This window comes from Arthroderma uncinatum (genome assembly GCF_011692745.1).
Source record: "Arthroderma uncinatum strain CBS 119779 chromosome Unknown scaffold3, whole genome shotgun sequence".
Lineage (NCBI taxonomy): Eukaryota > Fungi > Ascomycota > Eurotiomycetes > Onygenales > Arthrodermataceae > Arthroderma > Arthroderma uncinatum.
In genome coordinates, this window is record NW_022983865.1 from 768,452 (window position 1) to 784,011 (window position 15,560).

Below are 15,560 nucleotides of genomic sequence, written 5' to 3' on the forward strand. Positions count from 1 at the left end.
GGCCCCTATGGGATACACATTTTCAGGCTATGAGACGGGTCAAATCGGGAAGATGGGCTTTATAGATACAGAGCAGTAGTAACTGAGTATTTTTCACCTATGCAAGCATGAGCTGTGTGTGCGTAATTCCGTCCTCCTCTCTAGGTAGACTAGTACCATTCAAATTCACCAGTTCCTTTGTGAAATACATATCTATTGAAGTTGGTTAGAAGATAGTTCTTTATGAGGTATTTTTTGGAGGTACAAGGAACTCACTCTCTGCCGTCGGAGGTTAATATGCCATCTTTCAACACACACTTCCACTTGCTTTTAACTCGCTGGACTTTGTCGTATGTACAGAGCATGACCTGGCCGACTGCATCATCTTCACCCTGTTCATCGTCGACGAGATCGTCGGGATCGTCAAGATCGGAGTTAATAGCGTCTTCATCTTCGTCCTTTTTGATGCCATAGTCATCTGTTCCATCGAACTGAGAAGGTGGTGGAGGGCCACTGGGCGCTGCAGGTGAGATGGTAGAAGAGGTAGCCTCTGCCTGGTTTGACAGGGCCGTTAGATCATTGAATTTTACAATCTTGCGTTTCTTGCCATTGGCATTGGGGTAACGTTCGTGCAAGGGAGCCAGGAGGCCACCGCCCTCCAGCTGGAGGTTCCTTGACTCGACGAATTCCCGAAGACGGCGGTCATTCTCTGGGCCGTTTTTGGCAGCTGCTTCTCTCCGTCGTTGGACTTCGGCTTTCCAGTCTGACAGGTCGTCGCCGGCGCCGTCTGTCTGAGAGTTCTGAATACCGGTCTGTGGCAATCTTGAAACCTGTCCTTGGCCTTGAGCCTGAGCCTGACCCTGTGCCTGGGTCTGTTGCTGAACAGGCCTAAAGTCCTGGGGCTTGGAATTGCCCATTGGTGGAGGTTGGAATCGAGGTTGCCCGCCTGGGAGGGACAGGGCAGCTTGAGAGTGTGACTGCAGATGCTGAACCTGGTTGGCTGCGGCAGTGCCATACTTTTGGTGCAACGCATTTGCGGCTCGCTGCTGGGCTAGGCTTGTGCCTCCTGGAGGGCCTGGCGGTGGAGGAGAGAAGCCTCCTTCGGTTTTGACGAAGACATCTCCGGATGGAAGGTCTGTAGGGGACTGCAGGCCTGGGTGCTGGGCCTGAGAGGTCTGCGGCTGCTGCTGCTGATGCTGCTGATGTTGTTGCTGCTGCTGAGGGTGTTGGTGTTGAGGCTGCGAGTTAGAAGGAATGGTGGTGGATGGCGGAGGGATAGAGGCTGCCTGCTGCACTGGCAGGGACTGTGACAGCGATGTGGGTGGCTGTGGTGCAGGGTCCCATGGGAAATGAGCCACCCCGAGCGACGACAGCTTCGACTGCCAGCCCTATACATCAATCAGCAACGTATCAACATCGTATCAACATCATATCGACATGTCAACATCTATAAATGTGCATCCTTGAGGCTCTAGATATGATGACTAATCACGGGATATTCCGGGTGAGTCAGCCGGGATAAAGCGGCAAGACGTGGAGCTGGTAAAACGGCGCATAAGAAGGCCGAAAGCGAGCAGGCAGGCAGACGCCCTTTAAACCGCCCGCTTCCCCCCCAAAAGCCGCCCTCCACGGCATCACATCACGACAAACACCTCTGCGCACACGGAGAACCACGACAACGCGGGCAAGGGACGTGGACGAGAGAGGATACCAACCTTCCTGAGCTCCTCGAGCGTATGCTGGTCGACGCCACTCTCCTCGAAGTCGATCTGCGAAGAGTCGCATACCTCCTGGATGACGCGGTCGAAGACCATGCCCTAGATGGACGAGACGAAAGAGATGAGCAACAGGTTCATACGCGACGCTCCCCGCGCAAGACAGCAGCCCGCCCGACTGATCCGACGGACAGACATGCCAGACTGGACTGGCATGGTTACTCACCACTAGCTGGTTCGACATCTTGAGGGAAACTCTCGGTGGTAGCAAGGATGATAAGAAAAGGCTACTAGCTGGCGTCTAGGATGTCGCGTCACCCGCTTGGAGGTAAGGTGAAGCAAGGCGAGGCGAGGCGCCGCGAAGAGCGAGCGGGACGTAAGACGTAGAAGTGAGAGAGCGGCCTTTTCGCTCGTTCGGTTTCATTATCAGAGCAATGTCCATGTAACACGCCGCGCGCCAAACACCTCCCACTCACCGGAACCAGCACTTTTCCTCCGCCTGTAGTAAGCTGTTTGTATACGAATTGGAATGATAGACGTTTTGATCTGTTTATTCTGTATTTCTAGGCCGGCGTCGGCGTTTTCACCTCGATCTCGGGCTCATGGGCGGATGTTGGTAGAAGTGAGAAAATCAATTTATACCAGAAATCTATCAGCACCAAGTTGCTTAGTCAGCTCAACCTCATACCAACGTCTCTCCTAACTACTGGATGAGCTCATGAACATACCATCTCTATCAAGTACATCTCTATCAAGTGTACCATATCTATCAAGTAGATAGCGATACTCGATACAGCAGGACAAATGATAGCTGTGCCGGAATTCTCATAGCATGGCTTTATCTACCTAGTATCAGACAGCCCCAGTATCCCATCACATATACCAATTGTGACATTGATGATATTGATACTAAGGAACATTCTAGAGGGCGACTCATTATGTACAAAAGCTTACATAAATGATCTTTGCTATAATGCTTCTTAGCCTATAAATATCTCTATTCCCTCTTACCTTCACCTAACATTAGAGATTTCTTCCCCGCGAGAAACGGCCTCTGACATTCATAGTGTCTGCCTTCCTTGGAAGATTCTCTCGACAACTATCAACTCTTTACCTTACTACCTCCTAAGCAAGCTTTGGTTTTAGTTTCGCCATGTCGGCTGAGCAGGAAGACGTGGAGTTTATATCTGAATACTTCCCACAAGATTACGTGCATCTCCTCCCAGATGACCAGCTCAAAGCTCTGGTTGAATCCCACACGCGCTCAGATGAGCTTCATCGGTTAACTGAGACGGCATCCATCAATACGGAATTCACCGCTTCGGATTTTGTCACTGCGAAGGTCAACGAGTTAAGGGCCCAAGTCAATCATATTGAGGGCTGCAAGTCTGCGCTCCAAGCGCTCGTCCGATGCAACTACCTACCACACATCGAGATATTCGGGTATCTCGACGATCTCCGCAGTGACTCCGCACAACTTATAAAGGAACTGTTACTCATCAAGCAGCAAAGGAAGTTCATAGAAGAGGATATGGAGTCTGATGTTCATCCGGGCTGTTATCATAGCGCAATGAGGTTCAAAATGGAGGCGGTGTCAAATGATGACTCCGACAGGAACCTGTTCCTAAAATTGGTGGATGAATGGTACATCGAGTCGGTCGACATTTCGGAGAGCTTCTGTCACGTTGTTGGACTGTGCAGCTCTAAAAACCTTGAACCTGTTCGCTTGATACCCAAGAACCTAGAACAGGGGCCAATTGCCCATCTTTTTGGAGTCGAGTCCATCATAATGGGTGACCCAAGAAACGGTAAGGAAGTCATAGCCTTCAATAAACAAACAATCACCAACATACTAATATAACATTTCACAGGGCTTATGCTCCACAAGTCGATCGCAAAGGCCCTGAAGGCCGGTATTGTGGTGATTGTGCCGGTAGAGGCAACTTCTGAAGTGGAGGAACTCAAATGGAAACTGGTCGTCACCAACCCGCTCTACTACAAGCGTACTGCCTTCGATGACGTCAAATGGGAGGCAAGCGGAATTTCCCTATCTGAAGGTACTTAAGCATATGCTAATTTAAGTACCCATCAGGAACTTAATGGGAAGACGCTAGAATTCCTTCTTAACGGTCCGTCCGCCCGATTCCTATACTTCCGGTATCTCATGACATACCTTATTCTCAAGGCCAAAGGTCCGCTAGAATGGGTCCACGACGCCGAAACAAGCAGCTGGGGAGCCCCGGGCCGTTACCTCCGAAGATCAATGCTCATTAACCTTCTCCGACGGGTCGCTGGCCCCTACATTCCTGCGATATTTTACAATTCCACTACGTTCACCACTGTGAAAGACGAGGTAACCATGTCGCAGGAAGACGAAGATATACTTACTATCCAACTTTTAGATGGTATAGTATTGGCTGCCGAGATAGACAGCGTTAAATATGAAGAGTAATGGTGCATGGAAGAATCATCAAATTGACATGAGAGTCTCCACTACATAGATAGGCTTACCTTCAATCATGGGTTGATACTGTAAATATGAAGAGCTAATTGAACATGGCTGTAACTCAATAGTCTACCTATACACTGCTCTCTAGTCAGTATATGTATACGGAGTTCAGAAGCCCTTATCATACCCTGAAAGGCCTGACCTGGTACTAGTAAAGGCACTCCTTGGCCATCCTTATCTATAACCCTTAAGTCTGCAAGATGGTTTGTTCTTTGGTCTGTCCATATACTTATCCTTGAGCATGTCAATGTTATTCTTAAACTTAATCCCCCAAAGACTTTTGGCATGGAGCTCTGTATGAAATACTAATTGTAGGATAAAATAAACATATCTGACGTTGAATAGATAGCATAATAAAAATGGGATATGCAACATTGAGGAAGTCTATCTCACAGCCATCTATGCATGACATGTTTGCGTTCAACTAAAAGGCAAAAACAAAAACAACACGGTATCCTTCATCCCGCCATGACATGGTATCAAACCCACCGTAAAAAGGAGACCATCCCGATAAAACTCCAGCAAATGTCTCATATAAAATCATAACTGGTTCAAGATAGCTCCATACCATCGTCTTCATCACTATCTAGATCATCGTCCAACGGACCAGACGATATAGCCACTCGAGGCCGCTTGGGGCTGGCCGGTTCGTACCTATCAAAAGCCAACATTTCACGAAGCTCAGCTTCATGGCCAGGCATAATTCGAGCCTCCGTGTCTACAACCTCGCATAGAGCCACCATGCTCTGTTTGCCTAGGAGGCGGAATCCTTCGCTTCGTACGATCCTGCCCCAGTTTGCGAGGCAGAAAGAGGCAGCACGGCGTTTAAGCCAGACCTCGTTTGTACGGCCGGCGCGTTCCCAGATTATGGCGGCGGTATCAATATTGATTTCGCGGCTGAGACGGTTGACGCAGAGTAAACGGAGTTTTGGCAAGTCGTATAGATTCGCCATCACTAGCATGCCTGCAACTTCGAGAACGCTGGGGTTAACTTCAGAGTCCGCAGATATGCTGTCTGTGTAGAGATAGTAGAGGAATGCTCGGACAACGCGGTATGGTTCTGGGATGTGCATTTTGTTTGTGTGATACTCTGCCATTTTGGCGGCGTAGAGACGACGGAAATGAGGCCAGCGAGCATGAAGGATGATCCGATGAACATAGATGGGAGGAGATGTGACGGCGTTGGCAGGAAGATATTCGGATGGTTCATCTTCTGTCACGGTGGAACGCATATCTGCATCTTCTACGTCGTCCATGTCTGCGGTAATGGTGAAGTCTGATCCGCCGGACTCCCCAGGCTGGTCGAAGACAGAAGCCAATCCAGCACCTAAGTTGGACAACGTATTTTGTCGTTCGGAAGCGAGGATACGATTCTGCTCCGACGCCTCCCTGCCTAACACGCCATATTTTTCAAGGTCGATGGTAAGAATTGTGCTGAGATGGTTATCTTCTCCAACAGACGAGCTTCCAGCACTGGAGCCAAACAGCCAAGCCTTGGAACCAGCTTCATCGATTGCACAGTACTGCCAGCGGTATTCAGCGGTGAATATTTCCTGTCCACTTGCTAGCTTCTGCCATCGTAGTGAGTCCATCTCCATGGAGGACAGGTTGCACTCCCAGGGTTTGACCGTTTCTGAGGGCGTGACAAGGTCAAGGAGGACACCAGATGCATAGACGTGAAAGTGTGTCCCAGAGCGAAGAGCCGGCACATACGGCCCGGAGTGGAATTTCAAAGAGGATATTGCCCCCGGCGCAGTAGGCTTGCGGCGAGCCATTGTCCGAATTTGGGTATTTGCAGCATTGGGGGTATAGCCGTTCAGCCGTCCGCTGGCTGGCGGGAGACTATATGAAAGGTCTGAGTTGTCAGCTATGCTGTCTACAAATTTGAGGACGAGGGGATCCGGTAATACCTTGTTCAGCTGGCACTGCCCTGGACAACGCAGGGGTCCCTTTCAAGTCTAACCACCATAGATCTGTGCCCCTTTCCATGTCCGTACCCAACCCACCAAAAACCCAGAGCCGGCCACCCCATACCCACGCAGCATGGTCGAACCGTGCCACAAACCTCCACGAGCGTGACCATGTCCATGTCTTGAGATCGAGGTAGCAGATGTCATCTAGTATAAGGTTTGATTCTCCGGTTACACCGCCGATCACGAACAGTTTGTCCTCGTAGATGACCGATGCATGTCGAGCCCTCCCCTTTGGTACCGGTCCACGGACTTCCGGTGACGTCCAGGTAGATGTTTTGATGTCAAATACGATGACATCAGAAAGATGCTCTGGGTGTTCGTTCTCTCCTCCAAATATGACCAGCTTGTCACCCTCGTAAAGCGATGCGGTGTGTCCTAATCGAATTACCCCCCCGTGTTAGCCGAAGAACAAACAAGTAGACAGAGGGGGAGTATTGCTAACCCATGCGGACACCGGGAATATCGCCAAAGTTATCTACCAAACCCCATCTCAGGGTGGTGAGATCTAATTTTAAAACGTGGTTGTAGACTAGAATGTAGACAGGGATGTTAGAACAAGGCGTGTGCTTATGCTATGGAGGGATAGACCAATGGGATCAAACGAACCCTCATCCGTCTCCTGATCGAACCCTCCAAAGGCGTAGATCTCGTTATTGCCGCAGTACGTTATGGAAGCGTTTACAAGACATATTGGGACTTGGCCAGTGGCCTTTTCCACTTTAGGGCTGCTACCGTCACTGCTTCCGCGGCGACTCTTAGGCGGGCTAGTAGGCATGAGGTAGGTCGGCGTCGAGGTGCCGTTGGGCAGCAGGGCCGGGGAATGAGGGTTGGAGGGTCTATTCAGGCCTGGAGAATTGTTATTAGACCGGCCGGCAGCGCTGCCGTTCAGCTGAGGGTACGCTGGTGGGCGAGATCCAGCTCCGTCTGCGGGCGTAGCCATAGCAAACGACATGCCAGGTCGACACTACACCGGCAGCATGAGACTTCAGGCGATAGAACCGAGAGAGTATCAGCCTTCACGCTAAGTAAAGATCCGTCTGTCTCGCAAGGATATCAGAAGAAGTCGAAGATGAAGACGAAAGATCGATAAGGATGTGGAGGCAAACGCGATTAAGCACGGCGATAAAAAAAGCTTGGCGGTCCCAGCGGCGGCCGGAAAAACTTTAACCAGCGCCAGTCCCAAAGGGGGAAAGAGGGCTTGGCGTCCTGTTGCTCTGGAAACGGAAAAATGTAAATAAAAGAACTGCGAGATAGCTTCAACTTCTCCTTCTTCTCCTCCTTCATCACTAACCACAGCACTCCCTCCTAAGTCACTCGACGGCTTCGACGACTTCATCTTCTACCTCTGCATCCTTCGTATCTTCTGCATCTCTCTCTCTATCCGTACTTTGCATACATTCCACGCAGAGCTACTTGCATCGAGCTATAGATCAGATCTACTCCTATCACCAGAACAAACCCGAACCCTTCATACCTTCTTTCTCCAGCTGCATAGCTTTAATACCTTTACAAAATGTCTACTGCATCTGTGTGCACTCCCATCAAGAGCCATCATGGCCTCTTCTCCTCCAAGACCGCTGGCGGCCGCATGCCCCTCACTCCATCACCCCGCGCAAGAAACACCAGCTTGTCCGGCAACCTGCCCAAGGATGAGACATCTCCTTTCACTCCTCCTCGTCAGGCCAGTGACGCTCCTCGCTCAAATTCTCAGTCTGTCTACGGCGGTGGCAACCTTGCATCTCACTTCGCCAAGTCGGTGACCAAGACTAGACCCGTCTCTAAGGGTAGCTTCTGTGAATCACCAAAGTCCAACATCGCCCGTGTGAGACGCTCACCTCGTCATCTCGAGCCCGCCGTGTCAGACTGGACTCTCACCGGAACGGGACCAGCTCAGGCTCAGGCCCCAACTCCCACCAAGAAGCGAGCATCGAAGAAGGAGACTACTACCACGAGGACGACCAGATCATCCAAGACCAGCAAGACCACCATTCGTCTTCCACACACTGTTGCAGACAGATTCATCCCCAACAGAAGCACCAGCGAGGGTTTGATCACTGCTGGCAGTGCAAAGTCTGATGACACCACCCAGAGACCCAAGACCAGCAGCGGTGAAGGGTCTGCTGTCCTAGCAAGCGCGGCCAGCGCCTTTGATATCAACGGCCACAGCCGTGACGACGACTTGGCCGAAGCCTTTGGTGGACTTGGCCTTGAAGACAATGGCAGCTCCAGTAGCTACTCACGTCCTGACCCCAACGCTATTGCGTACAAGTCTTCTCTCGCAGATGCCTGTGGTGTCTCCCTGAACACTCGTATCCTTGAGTTCAAGCCTGCTGCCCCTGAATCTTCCAAGCCAATTGACCTCCGCTCCCAATACAACCGTCCTCTCAAGGCTTCCACCGCTCAGACTGCGCAGTTCCGCCGCCGAGTTCAAACTGCCCCAGATCGTGTCCTTGATGCCCCTGGATTGGTTGACGACTACTACCTGAACCTCCTAGACTGGAGCTCTGGTAACCAGGTTGCTATTGGCCTGGAACGCAACGTATACGTCTGGTCTGCAGAATCTGGCGGCGTTAGCAGCCTGCTCGAAACCCCTGCAGACACCTACGTCAGCAGCGTCAAATGGAGTGGTGACGGTGCCTATGTTGGTGTCGGCCTCGGAACTGGCGAAGTCCAGATCTGGGATGTTGAAGAGGGCACCAAGCTCCGAAGTATGTTTGGCCATGAAACCCGCGTTGGTGTTATGGGCTGGAACAAGCACACTCTGTCCACTGGAGCCCGAAGTGGCCTCGTCTTCAACCACGATGTCCGCATCGCTCAACACAAGACTGCCGAGCTCGTCTCCCATACCTCTGAAGTCTGTGGCCTCGAATGGCGATCCGATGGTGCCCAGTTGGCCACTGGTGGAAACGATAACCTCGTCTCTATCTGGGACTCCCGCTCCCTGTCTGCCCCCAAGTTCACCAAGACCAACCACCGCGCTGCCGTCAAGGCTCTCAGCTGGTGCCCATGGCAATTGAACCTCCTCGCTACTGGTGGCGGTTCCTACGATCGTCACATTCACTTCTGGAACACCACCACTGGCGCCCGCACAAACAGCATCGACACCGGCTCCCAGGTCACCAGTCTCAGATGGAGCAACCATTACCGCGAGCTTGTCAGCTCCAGCGGTTTCCCAGACAACTCTTTGAGCATCTGGAGCTACCCATCTCTCGTCCGCAACGTCGAGATTCCCGCCCATGAGACCCGTGTTCTTCACAGCTGCCTCAGCCCAGACGGCCAGATGCTAGCCACCGCCGCTGCCGACGAGAGCTTGAAGTTCTGGAAGATCTTCGAGCGCAAGCCAGGCACCGCTGCCTCCACCTCCAGAGAAGGCGGCCTCACCAGCAAGGGAAGCAAGATGGCAAAGCAAATGACCATTCGATAGACGATAAGTATGTTCTACTAACTAACTAACGGTATTAAATGGCGTCGGTTCAATCTTTACGGGCTATACCCCTATCCGGCGTTTCATTTTTTCCTGGGCCGAGCATTGCATATCGTCGTGTTTCAGCGTTGCATGTTTCTGATTATTGTTATTTGGGGTTTTAATTGGAGTTTTAATGGCGTCTGTGTAATGTCAATTTGAAGTTTTAGTTGAATAGCAAATATTGACTATTATCAATCATCCAACTGCTCTCATAGAACCAATTTGGCGTAGGAGTAAACATGCCTCTGGAATGGAGGATGAGTTGCATCAACATGGCAAGGAGTACCATCGTCGACAGTCTTGATCTTTCAGTTTCTCTATAAGTACTTTTGATATAGAAGGCTATTCAGTATATTTGAGGCCTTATATCAATAGCGATATATCATCGGTTCTCGGAGTATTTAGGGTTCGGCGAAAGTTCGGCAAAAACAGCAAGGATAAATTTCTTTTCTCTGTATAAAATTGATCCATCGACTCAACGGACCGACCGTATCTCAATTGCCCCCAGGTAGCGGGAATCGCGACCAGGACACACTTATACGTTTCAGGTCTACGTCAAGGATGGCTTCTGACGCGCAAAACCCGGCGCCTTCTGGCACCTCAGAGCCCCAGCCTTCCAAAGGTCGGCCACTTGAGGGTGCCGCAGATGAAGTGAACAGCAACCCCGAGGGGCCATCGTCTAAGAGAGTAAAGCTGGATGAAGCGCCTTCAGTCACAGCTGCTCCTAAACCTGAAAATGGCCAGGAACGAAGAAAGGGATTGGCGCCAATAAAAGCAGAGTACATCCATCCCCGCACTTCGTCGCAAGCTGTTCAGTTTCGTATGCATCGCAGTGCTAATTAAATATTGTTTTTTGACTATTAGGTATATTATAACGTTCCCTAAAGAGGACTCTGACGCGCGCGCCAACGATCGTCAAGGGCGTGATGACGACGAAGCTGAAGCTGCCGGCTACAACGACCGCGAAGGTGATGGCAAAAAGGGCAAAAACAAACGCCGTGAAAAGAATAAGGGCAAAAATACGAATCGCCGCTTCCAAAGGTCCCATGATGAAAGAGGTTTATGTGGGACGGTTAATCACAATCCTGAGTTCTCGCCGAAACCGTGTCAGTACGGTGATAACTGCAAATTTGAACACGATCTTCGGAAATACCTGAAGGAGCACAAAAAGGAGGACCTGAAAAACTTTGGAGGAATTTGCCCGGTCTGGGAAGCCTTTGGTGTTTGTTCTGCAGGCTGGAGATGTCGATTTGTCGGCTCGCATATGACTGAGCGGGAGCTTGAGGATGGACGGAAAGAGTTGGTCCTGGTCGAAGATGAAGAGAAGAAAAAGAAAGCTTCCTCAGGCTTGTCTGCCCCGTCATCGATTAATGCCGCTGAATTGGGTGTCGTGAATCTAGTATCGACAGAGAATAAGCAGTTGATGACCCGGAAGAAGTTCCCTACACCAAAGGCGGACAAGTTCAACGACTGGATCAACATAACGTCCAAGGAGCTGGAAGAGCGTTTTCATGGACGGAATTTTGAGGAGGGCGAAGATGGCGAAAAGAAGGAGACTAACGGTAAGGCGGAAGAGAATGGTAATGGGGAGAGTGCAGCGAAGGAAAGCTCAGAAGAAAATAAAGCCCGGTATACGGAGCCGCCTTTCCTCCCATCAGAGAAGAGAAGGCTCTATTTTGGACCAGAAACGCCTGTGCTGGCGCCGTTAACTACTCAGGGGAATTTACCCTTTAGGCGGCTATGCGTTGAACTTGGTGCCCAGTTTACCTATTCTGAAATGGCGATGAGCGTGCCTCTGATACAAGGTACCAAAGGCGAATGGGCATTGATGAAAGCTCATGAGTCCGAGATCTTACCTCCAACGATCTCCCCCAAGCAGCCAGTCGTTCAGGGATATGAACACTCTCGTGATATGAGATTCGGAGCCCAGATCGCAGGCAACAGGCCCTGGCAAGCGTTAAAGGCCACGGAGATTCTTACTGCCCTCTGCCCACATCTTCGTGTTATTGATCTTAACTGCGGCTGTCCCATAGACCTAGTTTACCGTGACGGAGCTGGCTCTGCCCTTCTCGAGCACCCGTCTAAGCTCGAAAAGATTCTTCGCGGCATGAATTCGGTCTCGGGGGAAGTTCCTATCACTGCTAAAATCCGAATGGGCACCAAGGACAACTATCCTACTGCCCTGAAACTAGCAGAACGTCTTGTTATCGGTGGACATGAATCTAACGAACTGGGGCAAGGCCCCGCTGGAATCGGTGCCCTCACCCTACACGGAAGAAGCCGTCAGCAACGGTACAGTCGAGCGGCCGATTGGGGATACATATCTGAATGCTCAGCCTTGGTAAAGCGGCTGAATGAGCAGCGCGATGAAGTCGCGGATACCATACGGGAGCCAGACGAGCGGCTCCAGCCATCAGCTGGGAAAGTGTTCTTCCTCGGCAACGGCGACTGTTATTCCCATGCAGATTACAACGATGCAATCACCAATTCAGGCGTAGACAGCGTGATGGTGGCACGAGGCGCGTTGGTCAAACCCTGGATCTTTGAAGAAATACAAGCTGGCCAATACATGGACAAATCCTCCTCTGAGCGACTTACTTACATCGAACGCTTCGTCAAGCACGGTCTTGAGGCATGGGGATCCGACGAACACGGCGTTGGAACTACGAGACGATTCTTACTGGAGTGGCTCAGCTTCACCTGTCGATATGTTCCGATCGGTATCCTTGAATATCTGCCGCCTAGCATCCAAGACCGGCCGCCCGCTTGGAGAGGCCGGGATGAGCTTGAGACACTGCTCGCGAGTGACCATTATCTTGACTGGATCAAAATATCGTAAGTTACTCTACCCAAGTTTATGCCTGGTGTGAAGCACCCGCGTAATTCAGTCACTTTCAACTAATACCTACGCCCCCTCGATAGTGAAATGTTCCTTGGCCCAGCGGACAAGGACTTCAAATTCACCCCTAAGCACAAGTCGAACAGTTACGACGTCGTGGCGGAGGGCTAAAGTGACGATGGAGCGTTGCTCTTCACCTGTGTACGCCGGGTCCCGTCACTACGTCGTATACCGCCCCTTTTGGCGTGGATGATGAGCCACCAGGCACTGTGACTTGCAGCAGAGTGACTGCATAGAGTAATTAAATAGACCCCGTCACTGTTGTGGCAAGCTAACTTGATAGAAACTGAATCATATTCGTTTGTCACTGCAAACTTTGCCGTCACTGATCCGCTTTCATTGCTTTGTAGATCTTGTCTATATAATCCCTCCCATTTCCCCTGGCCTTTCAAAAATTTCCTCTTCCTTTTATTCCTGACCATAAGCAGTTTCCCCATTTCCCTATACCCCTGGCTAGCCTCCATAGCTTGATTTGGCCTATCGTTGCAGGTGGGTTCCGCAAAGACATTGGGTTGATATATCTACCTGCTAGACGACTTCGAACGTCTCGAAACATTTATCGAGTAACCCAAGCCACCAGAATTCAACCTTGCGTTGGATGTTGACTACGAAACCATTGTTCACAAATGGGGTCGTGAGAGCGCTCATGGTCGCGTTCAGCGTCGAAGTCTCTCTCGGCTTCACAGTGAGCTACGCCCTTTATCCACCTTATCCATCAAGATAGAATACTGACATGATCTACAGCTTCGAAACATGAACATATTGCGCATACCCTCCACACAAGCAACATCGCCATTGCTATGGCCTTGGGTCTTATCATATCTCGACATGAGCATGCACTACACAAATTCCTATCAGTGGACCCTCGTCAGCCAAATATTGGAAAGGTAACTTTCAAACCATGGCAAGTGATTGGGGTTGCCTGGATGCTGTACTAAGAGATGTCACGGCTAAGATCCGGCATCCTTAATGATGATTGCGGATTTGGTAAGATACTGCAGGCCCTGAGTATGGTATACATGTCTGCAGTCTGGCGACCGCTCGACTACCGTCCCACAGCAATGATCGGTAACGCGACATACCTTGACGTATGGACCACGCATTTATTTCGACCGCGATCGTCGGCAACGCCGCCTTTCTCGAGGTCACAGACTGCGAGCGCTAGGGTAATAGATCCTGGACAATAGGCCGCTATTTTCAAGACGTTACTGATGGTATGGACATCAGCGCTGGCGGTAGAAAAGCTGCGATGACAAGTTTTCTGAACGAAAAGATCATATTCTTAACGATGCTGGTGTGATCATCCTTACGCTTTCCAACGCCGGCGAGTATTGGAAATGGCGCTGTACATCACCAAGACCAGCCCCAAGCTATGCTACCTTGTGAAAACTATCCTGGCAAAGAACAAAGCCGGCAATCGTGTGCTGGCGTTTTTCCGATCACCAAGGACGCTATGGTTAGCAACAGCATTCCTCAACTTGCTCGAGTTCAAGGTAGCCACTATAAACGCGGGCCAGGATTTCGATAAGCGTGAAGAGATTGCGGCTCACTCCCGCGAGTACAAGAACCTCAATTACCTTACCGGCTATTACTCCAACCACTACTGCGGTTTCTCCGCAGGTAGCAAGTCAGCGAACCTCAACCAGGCACAGGCTGCCAGGCTGTTAACCCAGCTTATTATATGGCTAGCGGTCTGACATACTCGCGGCTAGCGGCAGAGAAACTCATATACGCCCATATATAGAAAAGGGGCGGCCTCAAAGTCGTCGGCCGGGTTTCCCGGCGGTCCAACAATGCGTTCTCCTTGGAAGAAGGCGTGAAATACATACCAGAGCAGCAGTCCTGCTAGCTATGGTTTTATTTGCTTCAAACTCCTTAAAGCAGAAAGCCAACGAGGACCACCCCGAGGTCTCTGGTTTAACGCAAAGCCCCGACTCTCAACCATAACTCACCATCAGCAATAATAAGTATAAACACAATATCAATGACCTCGTCGCGGGGGGAAGTGCACTTATAGTAGAAGTGCAGCTGTTGAAATTCCCCAAGATAAACGCAAGGTGTGGAGAAGAATGAGAAGGATGAAGGAGCGTGGCAACGCGGTGGGATAAGGGGCTTACGGATTGAGTGGCATCACAAGCCATCTGAGCCCAAGCCAGGAGACTCCATGGGCTGTTGACGAGTGTATTGCGAATTCCCGAGTCGAGAGCACAAGACAAACAATCCGTCATGGGGCCCATATGTGTGCGCTCCCGCCGTTTGTGAACGATACAACTAGCCATCATGCAACATTCTTTCCAAAGCAAAAAAGGGAATTCAACGCATGCTACCAAAGGGAACTATTTGTGGTTTCAAGAGGCGTTTTAGCATATTATGCCTACTCCCAGTTCCAGAGAGGCTCTCGGATGCATCATATTCCACAACAAACGAGACTATAAGTCTTCTCGAGACGTTATTCCATATAGCTCCCAGCTATGCTGCATACTTATTTATGCAACAGATCTGTTACCCCTCAGTTCGAATAAAGGACTGGGGGTAATCAATCCAGGGGACAGATCTCAACTCAAGTTGATAGAGGCTACTAAGGTCCGGCATGTCAGCAGCCAAAAGGAACGCGGCCGCTGATCTTTGATAATGTCAATGATCTGTGTGGGGTAGATGGCCTTTTTGTCAATATCTATCAGTTGCGCCAAATTGGACAAAATGTTGCTTCGATGAATGAGGTCGTCTATTTCACTCGTCTGGTTCATATGTAAATACCCAGCGAGAAGTGGTGAATTGGCTTTGGGGCCGTCTTTGCGGGTCGCTTTAACGACTCGCGGCAGCGTTGCGATTGTCTCATAACAACATACGCGTGCGGAGCAAAAGGAGAAATAAGAAGTAAGAATCTCTTATAACCCGCACTCATTTAACCGTTGGTTTGAAGGCAACTGTGGGGACAGCAACAATTCATAAGGGGATGTGGAAACTACGCATCTTGTTCCGAAGAATTTCGACGAGAGTCGATCATCCGGGATATCCT

At 50.5% G+C, this 15,560-nt stretch overlaps 6 protein-coding genes across 6 annotated transcripts; 4 read left to right on the top strand and 2 right to left on the bottom strand.

The window, feature by feature from the left end:
* Nucleotides 1-251: 251 nt before the first annotated feature.
* GIQ15_04038 (uncharacterized protein) lies at nt 252-1,793 on the bottom strand (the record flags this gene model as incomplete). Its single annotated transcript, XM_033551455.1, has 2 exons — nt 252-1,114; nt 1,691-1,793. 2 exons carry the CDS (start codon nt 1,791-1,793, stop codon nt 252-254), a joined length of 966 nt encoding a protein of 321 aa, XP_033405185.1.
* A 1,054-nt stretch (nt 1,794-2,847) lies between these two features.
* GIQ15_04039 (uncharacterized protein) lies at nt 2,848-4,146 on the top strand (the record flags this gene model as incomplete). Its single annotated transcript, XM_033551456.1, has 3 exons — nt 2,848-3,502; nt 3,566-3,751; nt 3,809-4,146. The coding sequence occupies 3 exons, from the start codon at nt 2,848-2,850 to the stop codon at nt 4,144-4,146; spliced, it is 1,179 nt and encodes a 392-aa protein (XP_033405186.1).
* A 608-nt stretch (nt 4,147-4,754) lies between these two features.
* GIQ15_04040 (kelch repeat protein) lies at nt 4,755-7,116 on the bottom strand (the record flags this gene model as incomplete). Its single annotated transcript, XM_033551457.1, has 4 exons — nt 4,755-6,133; nt 6,201-6,551; nt 6,619-6,705; nt 6,783-7,116. 4 exons carry the CDS (start codon nt 7,114-7,116, stop codon nt 4,755-4,757), a joined length of 2,151 nt encoding a protein of 716 aa, XP_033405187.1.
* A 573-nt stretch (nt 7,117-7,689) lies between these two features.
* Nucleotides 7,690-9,600, top strand: GIQ15_04041 (WD-repeat containing protein slp1; the record flags this gene model as incomplete). The annotated part of the gene is made up of 1 exon (XM_033551458.1): nt 7,690-9,600. One exon carries the CDS (start codon nt 7,690-7,692, stop codon nt 9,598-9,600), a length of 1,911 nt encoding a protein of 636 aa, XP_033405188.1.
* A 603-nt stretch (nt 9,601-10,203) lies between these two features.
* GIQ15_04042 (tRNA-dihydrouridine(47) synthase) lies at nt 10,204-12,652 on the top strand (the record flags this gene model as incomplete). The annotated part of the gene is made up of 3 exons (XM_033551459.1): nt 10,204-10,462; nt 10,530-12,477; nt 12,565-12,652. The coding sequence occupies 3 exons, from the start codon at nt 10,204-10,206 to the stop codon at nt 12,650-12,652; spliced, it is 2,295 nt and encodes a 764-aa protein (XP_033405189.1).
* Nucleotides 12,653-13,878: 1,226 nt separating this feature from the next.
* Nucleotides 13,879-14,238, top strand: GIQ15_04043 (uncharacterized protein; the record flags this gene model as incomplete). Its single annotated transcript, XM_033551460.1, has 1 exon — nt 13,879-14,238. The coding sequence occupies one exon, from the start codon at nt 13,879-13,881 to the stop codon at nt 14,236-14,238; it is 360 nt and encodes a 119-aa protein (XP_033405190.1).
* Between the last annotated feature and the right edge of the window lie 1,322 nt (nt 14,239-15,560).